The following is a 19,904-nucleotide window of genomic DNA, read 5'->3' as shown; positions in this document are numbered from 1 at the left end:
TTGCCGGCTCCCCCCCCCCCCCCCCCCCCGCCGACTATTGCAACTTGCAATGACCTGGTTACTATGTTACTGCTCCTCCTCTGCATGTATCTGTGTATATTTCTATCATCGATCAGTTGTGTCCCTGTCATGGTTTGCACTTGTCAATGTTTCTGGTTACTTTGTTTCCTCTGTGCTCTGCGTGTGTAATAAACAATTGCCATGTTTACAAATACAAGTTTTCACCTTTCCATCCTCTGTTCTGATCTCCCGCAGCCACTTCCTGTCCACATGACTCCAGTGATGGCTGCATGGCATTTCTCAAGACAGATTTCCTTGATGGTGACAACAGTGAGCATGCCTATGTAATGTGTTGGCATTGTAGTCTTTATTGGAAGGGTCGCCCCTGAGCGGAGGATGTACAGAGGCTGCCATTGCAGACTCCTGTTTCTGGAAATGCTAGTTTCCTGGATGTCATGCTGATCCAGAAGCTTCAGTGCTGCCTCAGTCCCTGACCTAGAATTAGTGTGCAGATTAGAAGATTTTATATTTGTAAAAGGTCATCTCGGAATGTGCTGAGGTTAGGCAGCCAGAAAATGAGCATAGCACAGCAGGTGTGGTCATGTGACACTTGGTGTGGATGTATAGCACCGCCTCCTTGGTGTAGCCTCAGGCTTTTTAGTGTACCCCTAGACTACCATCAGTGGGTCCTCAGTGTCCCCCTAGAGTCTCCTTGTCTCTCGTTTCAGTAGCGGGGCCCCCAGGCTCTGTCCCCCTCGACTCTTCTCAGTGTGCCCCCCTGGGTGTCCCTCAAGACTCTCAATGCCCCCCCTACTCGGTGCCCCCTCAGTGTCCCCCCTACTCGGTGCCCCCTCAGTGTCCCCCCTACTCGGTGCCCCCTCAGTGTCCTCCTCAGTGTGTACCCCTAGGTTCTCCTCAGTGTCCCCCTACTGGGTGTCCCCCTACTCGGCGCCCCCATGTGTCTCCCTAACTCGCTGCCCCCCTAGATTCTCCTCTTTGTACCAATGGATTACACTCCGTATCCGCCGCCGGCCACCCTCAGTAAGTTAGTCTCACACACTCCCAGCTGAGCTCACCCCGAGGCTCCTCCCGCTGACATACATTTGTTGTTGTTGCCATGGCGGCCGCCCGTGGACGTCATGACGTAAGCGGCGCTCCCCTCACTCTCCAGGTGGAGGGGGCGGGAATACCTGCGCGCTCCAGAGCTCAGGTGCACGCGCCGGCTGGACGGGAGGAGTGGTGAAGGGGAGGAGGGGCGGTGACGCAGGCGGCCCGGGCTCCGTGTCACTGAGGAGACGGTACAGAGGAGAGCGGAGATAGCAGCGGGCAACATGAACCGGACTCACCGGGCGCCGGGCACCAGCAGCATGTCCCTGAGCACGGTGGAGGTGAAGAGCAAGGTACGGAGGGGAGGTGTACAGGGGACACCTGCGGGGGGAGGTGGTTACAAGGGGCACCTGGGGAGCGGAGTACTGTGGGCACATGAGGGGTAGATTTGAGAGGGGTACAGGTGTCATCTGCGGGACGGGAGGGTACGAGGGGCACCTGCTGGCGTGGAGGAGGGTGGACACTAAGGGGAGGGTTCAGGGGGGCACGTAAAGGGGTGGCAGAGGAATGGCACAGGGGGCACTTGGTGACGGGTACAGGGGGTACCCTAGAGGAAGGGGCCGATGGCACTGGTGTCAGCCAATGAGAACCAGAGCTGAGGGGGTCCCGTGGGCACCTGAAGGGCAAGGGCACCTGCTGGAATGTTGAGGGGCACCTGCTAGCACCAGGATAGGTGTGGCACCTGCCAGTGTAATCTAGGTACATGAGGGTGAGGTGAAGGGCACCTGGTGGGACGGGGGACGGTGTGGGTTGTAGCGAAGGGTGTAAGTAGGATGCCATGGGGGGGCATCTGTTGGGGTACAGCAATGAGGGTACAGGAGGCACACTAGAGCAAAGTAGGCAGATAGCGGAGCCAGAAGTGGGTATAGGGGGCATCTTCTGTGAAGGATTCTAAGGAAATTTGAGGGAAAAGCAGATGCAGGGGCACAATGATGGTTGTGGGTATAACGGGCCAACTGGGGCCACCTCCCGAGGGTGGTGATGGAAGATACTGGAAGAACCTGCTTAGGGTGGTGGAGATGGAAGATGCTGGGGGCACCTGTTTAGGGTGGTGGAGATGGAAGATGCTGGGGGAACCTGCTTAGGGTGGTGGAGATGGAAGATGCTGGGGGAACCTGCTTAGGGTGGTGGAGATGGAAGATGCTGGGGGCACCTTCTTATAATGGTGGAGATGGAAGATGCTGGGGGCACCTGCTTAGTGTGGTGGAGATGGAAGATGCTGGGGGCACCTTCTTATAGTGGTGGAGATGGACGATACTAGGGGAACCTGCTTAGGGTGGTGGAGATGGAAGATGCTGGGAGCACCTTCTTATAGTGGTGGAGATGCACGATACTAGGGGAACCTGCTTAGGGTGGTGGAGATGGAAGATGCTGGGGGCACCTTCTTATAGTGGTGGAGATGGAAGATACTGGGGGAACCTGCTTAGGGTGGTGGAGATGGAAGATACTGGGGGCACCTGCTTAGGTGGAGATGGAAGATGCTGGGGGCACCTTCTTATAGTGGTGGAGATGGAAGATACTGGGGGCACCTGCTTAGGGTGGTGGAGATGGAAGATGCTGGGGGCACCTGCTTAGGAACAGAAGTGTATTCCATCAGTCTGTATCTTACCCCCTACCTACCTCGGGTGCTCGTCCCCAGCACGACACCTGTAGGCCCTTCTTTGAGCAAGGTGCCCTCCTGTGCAAACGGGGACCATCCCTTGGTGTATTTGTCCAGAAGCTGCCTCGTATTGGTCTGCGGGATTCACGAGCTCGGTGTGTTTACACTGGTTACATAATTTAGGCGTGTGCGTGTGTGTATTTCGGTGCAATTGGGAAAGCTAAATTTAGAATCGGGGACATGCTGCTAACATGAGCCTAGAAAGTTGTCCAACCTGTCTATTTATATAATACTTTGGGCTCCCCCTCTCTGCTGCAGGAAGGGTTAATCTCCTGGGCGATCGGGCGCTCCCGCCGAATTGTCACGGGTTCTCCATACTACGGGGCCCCGCACTAGGCTTTAACACCCGTAGGCACAAATCACTACCAAAGTGCAAAGGGCGCCTTAAGCTGAACTTTACAAGCTACAGGGGGTGACCCACAGAGACGAGTGGTGCTCGGCTGCTCCTTGCTCTTACAGAGCTTTGTGTAAATAATTTGCAAAATACACAGACCTCGCTGCCCAAAAAAATATCAGATGGTTTAAGGTGCGGGAAGTGCGTATTGCTTGCGCTCATTTATCATACGATGCAGATATAGGTCTGTTTTGATGCCAGTACCTAGATGCTGCTGTGTTTGATGCCTGGGTAGGAAGCCTTTTAGTGTTGACCATTGGTTTGAAAGTGTTAAGTTGGTATTTTGGCTTGGGGTTAGGTTTTAGAGCAGGGGGTAGGCGACCTCGGCCCTCCAGCTGTGGTGAAACTACAAATCCCATATGGTCTCTGGGAGTCCTGGCTGTCGGTCTCGCAATGCCTCATCGGGGGCCTGTAGTTCCACGACAGCTGGAGGGCCGAGGTTGCCTACCTCTGTTTCAGAGGGTAATGTGTAGTGTTGAGTTTCATGGTTTAGGTCTGACTGCCTGAGTTGGGTAGCCTAAGGGTCAGATAAGGTGTCAGTAAGAGATGGGTAACCACCTGCTGATGAATACCTAATCAGATAGTCACATGACCAGTGTCCACAACCATCTAGTCACCTGACCAGTGTGCAAAACAATCTAGTCGCATATGCAGTGTACAGGACCATCAGATAGGCAAATGAATAGCTGGGTAGCCGCCTGCTGAGAAATACCATCCGATGGGAGCGGTGTGCAAAAGCCCTCTAGTCGCACGGGCGGTGTGCGAAGCCCTCTAGTCGCACGGGCGGTGTGCGAAGCCCTCTAGTCGCACGAGCGATGTGCGAAATCCCTCTAGTCGCACGAGCGGTGTGCGAAGCCCTCTAGTCGCACAAGCGTTTTGCGAAAGCCCTCTAGTAGTCGCACGAGCGGTGTGCGAAGCCCTCTAGTCGCACGAGCGGTGTGCGAAGCCCTCTAGTCGCACGAGCGGTGTGCGAAGCCCTCTAGTCGCACGACCATTTGGGTAGCCGGCTGCTTAGAAATACCATTTAGATGGTCGCACGACCGGTGGGCAAAACCATCTAGTCACACGGCCAGTGGGCAAAACCATCTAGTCGCACGGCCGGTGGGCAAAACCATCTAGTCGCACGACCGGTGGGCAGAACCTGAACAATTCAGCCCTTTTTCCGGCTGACCCTGATTTCTTGTTGATTTAACTTTGCTAACATTTACTTAATTTTCTTCTATGAGCAAACATAACCCCCTAAGGACTTGTGGTGTTGTCCTGGGTTCAACACAAGTGTACCAATTTCCATTTTACTTCAGCGGTGTGGATGACTGTTGTGTATATTTGTGATTTCTTTTGGCCAGTTAAATGCTTTGTACCTATATGACATGGGGGGGGGTTTGGAAAGGGGTTTGGGTCAAGGTAGAAACCGTCCCTTCGGTCGAGTTCTAATTCTCCTCGTCCCTCTTGATAAGTGCCAGGCAGATCTTTCCTGGTGACGTCACGGCTTGAACCGGTTCTAATCCATGGTAGAAGCAGTGTCCGTGAGCTGAACGGCTTTGACGCGGCTTTCTTGGCTGGCGTGCAGGATGTGTGCTGTTTCTGCAGGTGAGCTTTGGCAGCACCTGCTATAAAACCGGGGACGTGCCTGCCGCCGCAGATCTTCACTGCCACTATTTATAGTATAGGCCCGGCGGAATGCAAAGAGGTAAAAAAAAAAATCACATTTTGTGGCAGAACTGCGTGCTCTACCTGTTCTTTATTCCCCAGGGATTGTCCTTCCTGCACTGTAAAAATCCTCTGTGTAGGCACGTTCACAGAGAATACAGAACGGGGAAGTGAAAAGGCTTTGTGTGGGTTAGAGAACTCGCAGGTGTATTTTTATAGAGATCAGAGGAGGAAGGCGGCACTGCCCTGAAGAGCTTGGGGTTGCAATCTTTTACCTTAAAGCGGAACTCCGGGGCACAAATTGATTAGTCCTTGCAGTGGGGTTACCTCTGCACTGCAAGGGTGAACTGCTGGCTTTCGCTAGGTTGAAAAGTTACTCACCTGATCTTTGGAGCCGGCTTGCTCTAAGACTGGTCCCTTCTGCCCCTCTCCCCCTGCGCTGCAGCAGTCTAAGGTCCGAGTCATCGCGATCTATACGCGGTGTATGAGGAGGCTGAGGGACATGACATCATTGGAGCGTAGCAAACAGGCAGGAGCGCGCGCTGTCACAGCCAGCTCGGAAGATCAGATGAGTAGTACTTTTTTTTAGAACCTAGATAGAAGCATGCAGTTACACTGAGGATTGTAGTGACTATCTTGACCATTTAAAGGGAATGTGTGAGAAGCCTCTGATGGGGGACTGCTGGCCAGTTTTGAGTAAAGGGAAGCCATTGAAGGGGAGTAGCTTCAACTTACTAACTCCCCAAACTAACTCAACCCTTTCAGTGGGCTACCCCCGCATTGCAAGGGTTAAAGGAGAACTATGGGGTCAGGGCTTTTCCCCATAGTTCTCCTTAGGGTAACGGAGGACACAAACTAGCGTCCTCCCGTCACCCTAAGCTCAGTATACCTGCTGCTCGCGGTATACTGAGATGCTGCAGCTGAAGCGGATCCCGACAAATATGTCTGGATGCGCCCAGCTGCGTGAGTGACAGCTGGCTCTGCCTATCCAGAGTCAGAGCCAGCTGTACCCGCCCCCTCCCCTGTCCGTTCCGCCAGTCAGCGTTGGAGGATCGAAGCGGGGAGGGGGGAATCCAGTCCCTCCCCCTGTCACGGCAGAGAGCCGGGACAGGATTGAGAAGTGAGCGAACGCTGGTATGTGTTCGCTCACTTCCCGATCTATTGAGTCGACCTGTGACAGTTTAATTGTCACAGGTCGGCTCCTTTAAGTGCTTGTTCTGCCTAGAGAGCTTTATGAACAGGTACTCGCCTGAACCACGATCCCAGCAGGCTTCTAGACCGGTCCCTTCAGCCTTGCACCACCTCCGTTCCAGCGGTTTAATGTCCTGCGAGTCATCACATTCTATACAGTGTAGGTGAGGACTCCATTGGAGGGGCAGAGGGTTAGCGACGCTGAAGGGACCTGGTCTAGGAGAAAGCCGGGGTCACGGTTTGGGTGAGTGTGTTTTATGCCTCTACATGTCCTCTTTCTGATGGCCAGCATTCAACTTCCTCAGGTTACCCTGGACCCGGCCTGTGACTGGACAGTGAAGAAGCAGCACAATAAGTTTATCTGTCACTCTGCTCCCCTATCGGTCGGCTTCAGCATATGAATGAGTTATCTTTACTCACGCTCGAGCCCTGCTGCACAGCAGCCTCCGTTCTGGTAGACCGCTCTCCGCAGCTTTTTCTCCCCTGATTTAAGGACCGCTGATGTCATCACATCCTAGGCAGGCCTAGTGACTTGTATTAGCCGTGAGGATGTCAAGGGACATTCCACAGCTGGCGTGGAAGGGGTAGAGGTGAGTGCTGACTGCGCTAACTTTAAAGGAGAACTATGAGGGGGAGTGCTTTTCACTCACCTCATAGTTCTAGCCGACCTGTGACAATGAGACTGTCACAGGTCGGCTCAGTAGATCGGGAAGTGAGAGAACACATACCGGCGTTCGCTCACCTCTCGATCCTGTCACGGCTCTCTGCCGTGACAGGGGAGTGGCTGGATTCCCCCCTCCCCGCTCCGATCCGCCAGCGCTGACTGGCAGAACGGACGGGGGAGGGGGTGGGTACAGCTGGCCTCTAGATAGGCAGAGCCCGCTGTCAGTCACACAGCTGGGCGGATCCTGGCATAATTGTCGGGATCCGCTCCGGCTGCGGCGTCTCAGTATATAGGGAGCTGTAGCTCGCGGTATACTGAGCCTAGGGTGACGGGAGGACGCTAGTTTGTGTCCTCCCGTTACCCTAAGGAGAACTATGGGGAAAAGCCTCAACCCCATAGTTCTCCTTTAAGTTACCATATTACACTTGCCTAAAATGGTAAAAGGTGACCATATTACCTATGTATTATGAATGGTACTCATCTATTCACTATTACATTCAGCTAGCTGTCCTTCTCTGGGACCTCACTCATTAATATATCATTTTCAGTGGGTTGCTTCATGTCACAGACAGAAGAGGTGTAGTGCAGCCAGGGACCTCTTTACAGCTGCCAGGTAGCATCAACTATTGGGTGCCTGTGTTGTAATTAAAGGAGAACTATGGGGTCAGGGCTTTTCCCCATAGTTCTCCTTAGGGTAACGGGAGGACACAAACTAGCGTCCTCCCGTCACCCTAGGCTCAGTATATAGGGAGCTACAGCTCGCGGTATACTGACACGCCGCAGCCGGAGCGGATCCCGACAATTATGTCTGGATGCGCCCAGCTGCGTGAGTGACAGCTGGCTCTGCCTATCTAGAGGCAGAGCCAGCTGTACCCGCCCCCTCCCCCGTCCGTTCCGCTGGTCAGCGCTGGCAGATAGGAGCGGGGAGGGGGGAATCCAGCCCCTCCCCTGTCACGGCAGAGAGCCGTGATAGGATTGAGAGGTGAGCGAACGCCGGTATGTGTTCCCTCACCTCCCGATCTACTGAGCCGACCTGTGACAGTCTCATTGTCACAGGTTGGCTAAAACTATGAGGTGAGTGAGAAGCACTCGCCTCATAGTTCTCCTTTTAACTGCTAAGGCTGCATTTCGTACTGATCCCTTACAACGAGGTAGTTCTTGCTTTTCTTTGCTATAAGGCTGTAATAAGCTTGAAAATAACTGTAGGCGGAGCGTTGGTGGAAAGGAGTCGATAATGGTTCATCTGCAGAGGCACGCAGTACAGCATGCAGACTGTGTGGCTGTCATCCAGCATTGACCATTCTTTTACAGCGAGCGTTGCATTCACTTTGAGTCTTTTTCCGATATACAGCCCTGGAGTGATGACCATTCACTTTAATTGCCCCGGCTCTCGTTTTCTATTGGCCGGCGCATCACACGGATCGGAGAAGAACATTGCCTGTGCATAGACGGCCTTGCACAGTCTGGTCTCAGGATACCGTCGTCTGATTACAGGGCCCCGTGCACATTTGATTCGCGATTGATAAGTGACTGGAGTATGTTAACAGGCCAATAAACACGCACGTTCAGTGGCAGGTCTATACCATAATTATCTTACATAAGGCCTCCGCGGTGATGTGATCCTTCCACCCATGTACGGGTCATTGACTTGGAAGGTGTTTTTGGTTGTTCCACCCTTAATTTGGTAATAAAAAGCAAGGAAATCGAATCCGTTCTGCTAATTGTATTGATCGCCTCATTTGTTTTGGTAAGTCGATACATGCTTTCAAAGTATCAATTTGGTCCCTGCTGGAAATGTTTAAAGATTTCCTGATCCCCTTGGGGGCTATAGATCAGAGGTAGGCTGACTCTGGCCCTCTTGCTGTGGCAAAACTACAATTCCCGTCATGCCTGCGGCTGACAGGGTCTTGCAATGCCTTATGGGATTTGTAGTTGCACTGCAGTTAGAGGGTCTCAGCTTGCCTATCAGTAGAATGTTAGCGTGTACGCATTTCCTTTTTTCCATAGGAAACCAGCAAAACCTAGTCATGAGTGGACATAGTTAAAGTGACATTAAAGGAGAACTATGACATGAGTGCTTTTCACTCACCTCATAGTTCTAGCCGACCTGTGACAATGAGACTGTCACAGGTCGGCTCAGTAGATCGGGATGTGAGCGGGGGGGAGGGGGCGGGTACAGCTGGCTCTGCCTCTAGATAGGCAGAGCCAGCTGTCACTCACGCAGCTGGGCGGATCCAGGCACAATTGTCGGGATCTGCTTCAGCTGCGGCGTCTCAGTATACCGCGAGCTGTAGCTCCCTATATACTGAGCCTAGGGTGACGGGAGGACGCTAGTTTGTGTCCTCCCGTTACCCTAAGGAGAACTATGGGGGAAAGCCCTGACCCCATATTTCTCCTTTTAAAGTCAAAAATCTTTTTCCCTCCCCCAATGGTAATTAAAGCACTTACCTTAAATGATGTTTCTTAATCCGATCTTCTTTCCTGGTGTTTTCATCTGTCCCTCCAGCGCTGCGGCATGTCTGTGATCCAGCACTGACTCTGAGCTTGCTGTCAGTTCCTGTCCCACGGTGTCTGCATGCGGGTGCACGCGTCCATAGACTTACCTTGTGTCTCTCCTCGCGTCCCGGTCGAAAATGTGAACTGCGCATGCGCCCGCCCCAAGATGCTTTGCGGCCGCCCGAGAATTTTTACATTTTCAGAGGGGAGCGCGCGGGGAAAACACAGGTGAGTATTAACCCTTTCATATATATATGTTTATATACACACAAAAACACCGGAGGGTTTAATAACCCTTTAGGCCACCATTGCTTTGCTCTGAGCACTGTGTATGAGAAACAATTGCCTTTTTTTGAAATATTTTTGTTTATCCTTTTGTTGTATCTCAGTATTGCTGTTTTCCTGTTACATTGCAGATATTTCTGTGGACCCCGGAGCACCTCCTCACTATATTATGCTCGAGAGTAGGGTTGCACAGATACCAAGTACAGTACTCGGTACGAGTACATGTACAGATACTTTTGAGCTCCTAGACTAGAGACAAGTACTGATACATTTTTGTATATTGTCATGTGACAGTTTTCCTAAAACAATACAGACTAATGATTTCAGGACAATGGTGGAGCGTCAGAGCCCGGTCCCAGCTGCAACCGCTGCAACCCTGGGAGTTCTCATGAAAATGCCAAGTATCTGCACTGTTACTCAAAGTATCTGTGCATCCCTACTCGAGAGGAGAGGTGTTTTGAAGTCCTATCTTAACACTGCTCCTCCATAAAGTGCAATGAGCGTTTCCACCTTAGAACGGGATGTGTTTTAGGGTGGCAGCTTGCTTGTGAAGACACTTCCTGTCTACATGCACTTAGTGACAACACACGTTCTGAAATGTTTCACGGCAGCTCCTTGTACTAGTTCGTCTGCTTCAGCTGGTACCTGAAAACTGAATGTTCTGCATCTTCCAGGCCTGCTGGATGCAGCCAACATTGTGTGAGCATGGTACAACTTGAAGTGGAAACCTTTTCACAGTAACGTTGGCAGGAAGTTGCCATGCTGTGCTCCCGCTTTGTGCAGATCCCTCTGGCCCATCTACCCTAGGCACGTTTCCAAACATTTTGCAATACAGAATGCGTGTTTATGAACATCCATCATTTTGTACCGATCTTGTTCCTGCCATTGCCCTGCAGCTGGAAAAGATCCTGCATGTGTCGTCCTGTGCGGACCTCTTCCTGTCTGTTGCAAAGGGATGCTTTAAAACCAGGGGAATGCGCGTTATATATCCTGACAATAAATGGTCCCCGGCATGCTTTCAAACTTGCCAGCAAAAAGTTTTCATTGCTCAGGTTTAGTTGCATGTATTTGTAAATACACTTGGAAGCCACACTGCCGGGGTCAAGGTACCTCTGATAAGCGAGGCCCCTAATGCTGGCCATACACTTGTTTCTTTCATTCAACCCAATGGGCTGAAAAATAGAACAGATTCCTCCGTTCTTTTAGCCTTGATGGGGGAATCCCCCGTTGTCTCCTTTTGTGTTATGACCGCGGTCACTGTCAGAATACTCGAACTGTGCTTGCAGCTGTTTGACTGCAAGCCGCGTTTGAACATTTTCCAACCGGCTCCTTTTAATCTTCTGATCAAGGGATGCCGGCCGGAAGGATGACGACAGTGGGTACCCACTGTGTGAGTTTTGGCTGGTTCATGAACTGAAATTTGCCTAGTGTATGGCTTAACTTTAAACTTTGGGGGGTGCAGCAGGCTAGTATGACATTCCAGAGCTCGTCTGTCCAAACCGTAATTCAGCAGCATTCTTGAAGAGACTGCTCCAATGACAACTAGAGAACATAACAAGTTAGGTGCCAGCTGTATTTATTTTGTGGGCCATTGGCGACCTGGCTCCTGGGATTTGTCCAGCCCTGGTCTAAACGATCTGGGTTTACCTATGGGACATCTATAGCAATGCACAAACAGCAGGCTCACCCGGAGGCAGCCCTATCAAAGGTACGGAAACACAACAGAAGCCCGTAGCTATTAACCAATCAGAGAGTGCCTTGTATCCATTGATAAATACGAAGATGGATATTTATCAAAACTGGAGCAGCTGTGCATGGCAACCAATCGGCTTCTCCAGATCAGTTAAGAGTGGAAAATGAACGAAAGAAGCTGGTTACCATGCACAGGTGCTCCAGATGTTGTCTGCACCAGTTTTGATTAATCCCCCTCTCCGTTTGCTGATTGGCTGCTGAGCGAAGGACCTCCTGTGTTTGCTCAGCAGCTGGGAAGTCGCTCAGCACAGGGCCTAGAAGATAATGTAAAGCGCTGTAGTAGCTGCAACTACTCAAGTCTTACAGGAACCCCATGGCCCTGCCAAAGATCAATTATGTTTACTTAGTGTGCTGAGCTGAAGTAATGTAAGTATACATAAATCTTTACAGCTCAAGTAGTCTTTGCCATATACACGGTTATCCTCATCCTGTGTCTGTCGTCTCTACTTGAACAGGACTGGATGTGTTCCTATAAGGTTTAACATTTACTGTTCCTTGCTCTCTGGTAGCTGCAGGGCTGGATTTCCCACGAGGCCAACCGAGGCCCGGCCTTGGGGTAGCAGGGGTGTGGAAGTGCCATGTACATGCAGTTTCGGGCCGCCGGGCCGGTATTTTTCCTTACACTTAGCCCTGCTTTGGGAAAGCAGAGCTAAATGTAGAACGGGAAAGCCGCCGCTCGTTTTGTACCATTGACCTGGGTGACGTTGCCGCTATCACTTGTATGCAGCCTGCATATAGGTAAATGTAATATGTTGCGTAAAATCCCCGATGTTCCTTCCCACTTCGGAGACGTGGGGGCGTTAAGTAACACGTTTAAGTCTACTGAAATATTGGTTTTGGGTGGAGTGACGTTTAGCATGAGGGTATCTGTACCGGGAAAGAAAAATAAAGGTCATCCTTTGTTCCTTTTCTGGAATTTACTTGCATACCTCGGGAACGGAACGTGCAATAACCTTCTAGATGAGGTACGACTGAGGTATGCGTCTTAAGCCATTTAGTGTATGTGTGTTTTATGTCCATCTGCCTGACTCAGGCTGGAGGTATTGTGCTTCCTTTTATTTGCTGTATGTGTTTTCTCACTCCTGTGTGTTGACCTCTTAGTCATTGCTAGGTGTGTCTGATGTGTGTGGAGCCGGCACCCGGAGGAGGAGTCGGTGCTGTACAGAAGGTTCTGACTGCCTACGTAGGATTCTAGTTGATAAACAGTAAGAGTTTCCTTGCCATGACTCACTGGAAAACAGAAACTTATCAGGGTTGAGACCATCAAATGGAACTTCTCAGATAAGAGACTGGGGGTACCTACGTTTCAGCTTGGGAAATATAAAAGAGCAAGTGATAACGTGTCCAGATTAAAAGCCCAACATCTGTGAAGTTGGGAACAATAGTAGTTTTGATCTTTGTACTATCCTCGGTGGCTTTTTTTTTAGGAACGGGAAGGAATTTTTGTACGCGGAAGCCCATGAGTTTGTTTCGACTTTTGCTGGATCTAAACTGCTGTCGCCCCCCCTCGTAATTATGGTTTTCATTGCACAAGTGCCACGCACATTTTCTCATCATAGGCTGAAGTTATTGGATATTTTTGCTTTTTCAGCCTAGTTGAAGTTGCCCTTTGATGGGTAAAAGTGTTGAGCAGGAATTTTTGGACAGTGGTCATTTAGAAGTGCCTCAATTAGTGATGTCCACAGGGCTGGACACTTCCAGGTAGCCAATGCTCCTTTAAATTTACAGCTGGTGCCTACCTTTGAGGTTGTATGTAGTTGTCAATGGCTCATTATCATAATGCTGCTGGCTCCTGGATCGCTCAGACTGGCCCTTGAATTTAATTTCCTACCCTGGGATGTTCATGTACTTTGCTAGCATCTGGGAATCTTAAGACTGAGGGTGCACTTGTTATGAATATTCTCAACCAGCTCCAGTGTGCTATTGTTTGGCCCTGGTCTCTTTTTGTACATTCATGTTGGCCTATGCTTGTGGAGGTTCTCATTCATCCAGGTCATGTATTAGGTATGCACTGTTGTTCGGTGTCGAGTACCGATATTTATCTTTTGGTTCCCACCAGTACCGATACAGGTACTTCCCCTAGCATGGAGCTGGCTTCCTGGCCAATCAGGAAGCCAGGTGGCGTGTCATTACCTGCCGCCCAGCTTCTTGATTGCCGGGGATGCCTGCTCCATGTTTGGCCAGCTAGATGCTGTTTGGCCGGCTAGATGCTGATTAGCTGGCTCAATGTTGAATTGCAGAGAAGCCGGCTTCCCAGCTAAACAGGATGGAGCTGGCTTCCCGGCCAATCTACTGGATGGGTTGAAGGAGAATCTTGCTGTCTGATAGGGGTCAGGCAGAACAGGAAATGTAAGAGGGAAATGGGCAGCAATACTAAACCTTTAAAGACTAAGGAAGGCATAGAACCTGTGCAATAAATGTATTGCAATCTGTTGTCCCTATAAGTCAGGGATAGGCAACTCTGGCCCTCCAGCTGTTGTGAAACTACAAGACCCATGAGGCATTGCAAGACTGACAGTGACAGGCATGACTCGCAGAGACATGGCGGGACTTGTAGATGAAGCATAGCTGGAGGGCAGGAGTTGCCCACCCCTGCTAAAGGAGTAAGGGAAGTTACCCTCACTTCCTGTACTGGGAGCAGGTGTTGGTGCAGGAAGATCTGTGTGGGCAGGGACGACATGTAAAATCTTAAAGAAAAATATAATAGCATCACAGCCAGCTTTAAAAATCAAACATTGTGCATGTTTTCCATTCAAGCTTTGGTTAGATTTTAACTTTCATTCTCTGACTCCCATAAATCAAGCTTAGGCCAGTTCCATAAGGCTTTGCAAGACTGACAGCCATAGGCTTGACTCCCGGAGATAGAACAATGGGATTTGTAGTTTTACGTAAAGCTGGAAGGCAAGGTTGGCAACCCCGCCATAAATGTTTTCCTCTGTAGAAAGCTTTTTCTTTAAATACATTGCTATAGTTTTATTATGTTGCTGTAAATACAGCTCAGAGTTCTTTAAAGGAAAGTCCCATTATCTCTATTTGTTTGAACAACTTTGTGTTGTGTACATATTTCTCTTCTGTTTAATGGGCACGCCGCTCTGCCGGCACCTTAATTCGTCACACTGGCTCCTGTATCAGTCTGCCTGGCTCCTGATGTCTGATCAATTATCTGTACCTGTCAAAGAAAGCTTTCACACCCTCTCCAATCGTTTCACTGTATACTGCGTACATATTCTGAGCAAATAACTTACAGGGATTCTACTACTGATGCACCTTGCTGGGCTCATCTGGACCGAAAAGCAGTTTCAGTTTCTCTCTGGGGGAAAATAAACATTACCTGTGTGTAAACAATACAAAATGAAACAAATTTATCAAAACAAAACTGAAAACAAAAGAAGAAAGCTCAAATGTTTTTATTTTCTAAATAGTTATAGTATTTGAGGTTGAATAAAGACACAGGTCCATTAAAGGAGAACTATGGGTTTAAGGCTTTTCCCCATAGTTCTACTAAGGGTAACGGGAGGATACAAACTAGCGTCCTCCCGTCACCCTAAGCTCAGTATATAGGGAGCTGTAGCTCCCTATATACTGAGACGCCGCAGCTGAATTGGATCCCGACAATTGTGCCGGGATCCGCCCAGCTGCGTGACTGACAGCTGGCTCTGCCTATCTAGAGGCAGAGCCAGCTGTACCCACCCCCTCCCCCGTCCGTTCCGCCAGTCAGCGCTGGTGGATCGGAGGGGGGGAATCCAGCCCCTCCCCTGTCACGGCAGAGAGCCGTGACAGGATCGAGAGGTGAGCGAACGCCGGTATGTGTTCGCTCACCTCCCGATCTACTGAGCCGACCTGTGACAGTCTCATTGTCACAGGTCGGCTAGAACTATGAGGTGAGAGAAAAGCACTCGCCTCATAGTTCTCCTTTAAGTTCAACCTTTGTGCATGTGCGTGCACACAAGTCCCTTCGTGGTCTAGCTTTTGAGTACCTGTACCCTTATGTTATGGGGTCTCAGAAAGGTATCTAAATGCCCTTTTGAAAGAATCAATACTCTGCTGATACCACTGCTCGTGGCAACGAGTTCCAAAATGTAACCGCTCTAACTGAAAAGAATCCCCTACGCCCTTTGTGGTTAAATCTTTTCTCCACCAATAGAACATATTGAGTTCCTCAGAGAAAAATGATCATTTTAGGTTCTTATTGAAGTGATGAAACACAAAATAAGGGGAAGAGACCTCTGAGTTGACATAGGTATAGCATACCATGTGACTAGGGTTATCCAATAGACACAAGCTGATCCTGTCGCATTCAAATGTGTCAATGTAAGAATAATAATTGAAGGGGAATGATTTCTGTGCCTGCGGCAGAAAGATGGAAATTGTATAATTTAATCTTTCCTGCGAGTATCTCTGTACTAATCACAGCGTTTTTGTTTTCCTCGTTTAGTTCGGCGCAGAATTTCGGCGATTTGCTCTCAAACGAACCAAGCCGGGGAAGTTTGAGGAGTTCTATGGATTACTCCAGCATGTGCATAAGATCCCCAACGTGGATGTTCTGATTGGTTACGCCGATATTCACGGGGACTTGCTGCCCATCAACAACGACGACAACTACAATAAAGCGATAACGACCGCCAACCCGCTACTGCGGATATTCCTGCAGAGAAAAGGTAATCGCTTAACTTCTCGTGGTTGATAAAGTTACTTGAATACAAATTTAAAAAAGAATGATTGGAGCTGATCCTGAGGCAAAACACTTTAAAATGATTGATGTAAGTAGAACCTGTAGAGCAGTGGTTCTCAACCTTTCTAGGGTCGGGACCTCTTGGTATCATTTGCCAAGTTGTGGTGACCCCCAACCATAAAATTTAGGGATGCACCAATACTAGTATTTGTGTGGGCTCTCAGGAGGCTCTGCGGGCTCTCAGGTGGCTTGTGGGACTCTCTGGTGGCATCCAGTGCATGCTCTGTGGTGCCCAGTGCGGGCTCTGTGGTTATCAAGCACTCACCTCCCCTCACTCCTGCCTGCTCCCCTCTCTCTGATCCTCCCCGGCCGCTGCTGCTGCAGCGCCATCTAGGAGAACTGACACTGCTGCGCTAGGAGGAGGCTGAGGAGCCTCTTACCTAGAGCAGCACAAGGCACATGGGGACCCCCTCAACTGTGGGTTGCGACCCCCTTTTGGGTCGCGACCCACAGGTTGAGAACCACTGCTGTAGAGGGAGACTTCCTTTAACTGTTTGCTATTGGTTTGTGTCACAAGGACAGGAAGTAAGGGTAAATCTTATGCGCATGCTCCTGACTGGCACTACAGCTGCAAACACTTGTGTGTAAAGCTGCGCACAGGTTGCTCAATACCAAAGGGCTCCTCTGCTCATCAGCTATAGATTGACAGATCTCTGCTCCAATGTGTGTGCGCGCGCCATATGTCAGGGGGTCAGGCAGTCCTATGATTGGACTGTTAGTGCACCCAGCTGAAGTTTAGAGAACTGTAGGCATGGTTTGGTGATCTGGGGGTTAGGGTAATAACACACATTTTATGAAAGGTAAAAGTAAAACAAATCTCAGGCTACTCAAAAGTGTAGTGATAAATGAAGCTTTGTATAATCAACCAAAACGAATAGTCATGGATCCTATGATTGGACTGTGAGCGCACCCAGCTGACGTTTAGAGAACTGCAGGCAAGGTTGGGTGATTTGTAGGTTAGAGTTTTTTGCATTAACCTGGTCCTGATATTCTGTTTCAGGAGTGCTCCTTTCCCTTGCAGGGTCCTAAGGAGCCACCCTTGTGTGTGCTTGTAAGCCCTCGTTCACACCTGACCGTTTTGTAGCGAGTTCTACGCTCGACGAACGCTCTACAAAACGGTCAAAAATATAAATTGCATTGTAGTCAATGGTCTCGTTCCCACCTTGGCGTATTTCCGCCCGTCCCTAACGCGCTACAAAACGGCCCACGCCTGAAAAGGTCCAGGTACTACTTTGGGCCGTTTTGTAGGGCGTTTTCCATTGGGATACAGCCAAGTAGCCTTCGGAATCGCGCGAATTGCGGTAAAAAAAACGCGCGACAGACACGCATATGCAATACGCCTAGGTGTGAACGAGGGCTTAGGCTATGCAAGGGAAATGTTAACCTTAATGAGGGTTTAATACTTTATAAAGTCAAATCACTTGTTTTGATGTCTATGGCTTTGGATTGGGATGTCCAGCAAGCTCGTATACGTCTGGTGGTCAGGGGTCCACATACATTGACCTTGTAGTATAGGAAGCACATGATATTTCATTAGCAAAATCCCACATACAAGCATGTCCCTGATATTGAGTATAAGCACCCTTGTTGTCTGTGCTTTTCTGTGCAATGTAAGAGTCATGTCTTTCCAATTAAAGGTCGTGTCTGTACGCAGTCATCGGGATTGATGCGCAGTACATTTTTGTGGCCAGTTTTATAATGTGTTACTAGGTGATTGTAGATGTGGAAGTCAAAGATCAACCCCTCATTCCCGCTTTTGCCGCGGCTAATCTCACCCAAATAATTTTTTATCTGTTTTGCCTAATAGATGAATGTGCTGCGATACTGATGTATGATGTGTAAGATCCTTATGCTGCGATTTCCTTGGTTCCAGAATTAACATTTCACTTGATATTAGTCATTGAGCCCCCACCACATGTTTTTATTGAGCAGGGAAAATATTTGAAGGTTTGTTTTGTAACATTATTAATTTTGTTCCTTTTGCTAGAATAGCATCCCCCCCCTCACTTCTGCTTTGCTGCCTAAGCAGATTCATTGTGGAGGGCGCTGCTTGACTTGTTCACAGTGATGTATGCTTGTTACAATTACTTTACTTCCAGAACTTTGTTGCATTATTCTGAAGGTCTACACTATTTATATCACTTTAGGACTATTTCGAAAACCTCATTTTTTTTATTTTATTTATTTTTTATTGAAAAAGCACCAGAATAGGTCTATTGCCTTTGGGAGCCAGAAAATGATCCTCTGTGCTCCTCTTAAGGCCTGGTTCACACCTCAACGTTTTGTAGCACATTCAACGCTCGATGAACGCTCTACAAAACGCTCAAACATCTAAATCCCATTGTTTTCTATAGGTATGGTTCACACCTTGCCGTATTTCCGCCCGTCCGAACGCGATACAAAACGGCCTACGCCCAAAGAAGTACATGTACTTTGGGGAGTTTTTGTCTCGCGTTTCCATTGGGATACAGCCAAGTAGCCCACGGAAACGCGCGACAGACACGCATATTCAGTACGCCTAGGTGTGAACCCAGCCTAAGAGGAAGTAATGGAAGCCATGGCGAGCAGTCTAAAGCTGGTCCATACACCTATAGATTCATTATCTGCAGATGTTCTATGGTCAGATGGAAAATGTGCAACAGATTCCTCCATCTACGCTGAACTGTGTGGATGGAGCAATCTCCCACTAGGCCAAGCTTCAGTATTTTGCTAGTCGGCCCCGCTGGCTTTCAAAATACCCGAACAGTCTGATTGGATCCAGCCATTTAGGTGTTTTGAGATCCAGCAGGGCCGGCTAGCAAGGTACTACTGACGCTTGCCCAGTGGGAGATTCCTCCATACGCACAGTTTAGCATAGACGGAAGGAATCTGTTGCACTTTTTTCCACCTGACCATAGAAAATCTGCAGATAATCTATAGGTGTATGGACCAGCTTTAGTTTCACTACTAGGGAATTGCCTTCCCTTCTGGGTTAAAAGCACTTTGCCCATTGAGTACCAAAATTATAGTGCCTCCTGATTGCCCACCAGCAGCAAATATGCACCTGCCCATGCTTCCTTGCTGCCTCCCCACTCTGTTTAATGGTGTATGGTTAAGCATAAGACCGCATCCATGTGGCAGTACCTTGGCCTGAACTACCAGTCAGCAAGCCCCAAGGTACTTTCACGGAACGGTCAGTAACATCATCCACCCGGAGCTTACCCATATTGCACTACTGAAGCTTGGAGGCAGCAAAGGTGCATGCATTGGTGAGCATACACTACCTTGCAGAGATTTTGGCAGACCATGACATGGTTACTTTGCCCTCACTGGGCATTAGATTTTTCAAAAGGGAAAGGTCCTTATTAACGGCGTTGCTTTTATCTTCCTCTGTGAAAAGCGGGCACGGCCGAAAGTAACCGCAGGATAATAGTTCAATTATTGAGGTGTCGCAATCTCCGAGAAAAGATTGCGCACTCAAGTTACTTTAAGACAATGGAGTAGCTGAGGCCAAAACTTATATCGCCTCGGGGTTTTTCTTATAGCATAACGCTACTGAAACAAACAGGCTTTTCTTCATTCTTGATTGTTTCATGTGGTATTGTCATTTCTACACTATATTTGGTTAAATGATTTTAATTGTGGAGTTGTCTGTCCCATTCTAGGAGGCGCTCTGATTTGTACAGAGTTGTGTCCATCACTTCTAGAAGGGATTTCCTGTCCTCATTGCCTCCTAAGCTTTGTATAATTCTGAGCAGCTACACGCTCAGCTCCATCCGATACAAATCATTGCCTCCTATGTCTATTCTATGCCAAATTATACTTACTGTGATGTGAACGCCATTCAGACAAACTTTCCTTTGACCAGGAAGTTTTACTGCCGTTGTTTTTCACTTTTTATTGGCGAGCCAGGCATTTACGTGTGAAACTTGGCACGTGGCTCCGCTTTGAAAGGAAAATATTTGAAACCCCTTCCCCCCCCCCCCCCCGCAGA

General features: G+C 49.2%; 1 protein-coding gene across 1 annotated transcript in view; it reads left to right on the top strand.

Moving 5' to 3' along the window:
• The first annotated feature begins 1,244 nt into the window (after positions 1-1,244).
• PARD6B (par-6 family cell polarity regulator beta) overlaps positions 1,245-19,904 on the top strand; it is a 34,201-nt gene continuing 15,541 nt past the window's right edge. The window contains exons 1-2 of the mRNA XM_018566386.1: positions 1,245-1,400; positions 15,635-15,857. Coding sequence (XP_018421888.1) covers positions 1,332-1,400; positions 15,635-15,857 — 292 coding nt within the window. The 5' untranslated portion in view covers positions 1,245-1,331. The remainder of the gene's footprint in view (positions 1,401-15,634; positions 15,858-19,904) is intronic.

The sequence above is a fragment of the Nanorana parkeri genome, unplaced genomic scaffold (assembly GCF_000935625.1).
Source record: "Nanorana parkeri isolate BGI_ZX_2015 unplaced genomic scaffold, ASM93562v1 scaffold946, whole genome shotgun sequence".
NCBI classification, from domain to species: Eukaryota; Metazoa; Chordata; class Amphibia; order Anura; family Dicroglossidae; genus Nanorana; species Nanorana parkeri.
This window is presented reverse-complemented; position numbering and strand designations above follow the sequence as displayed.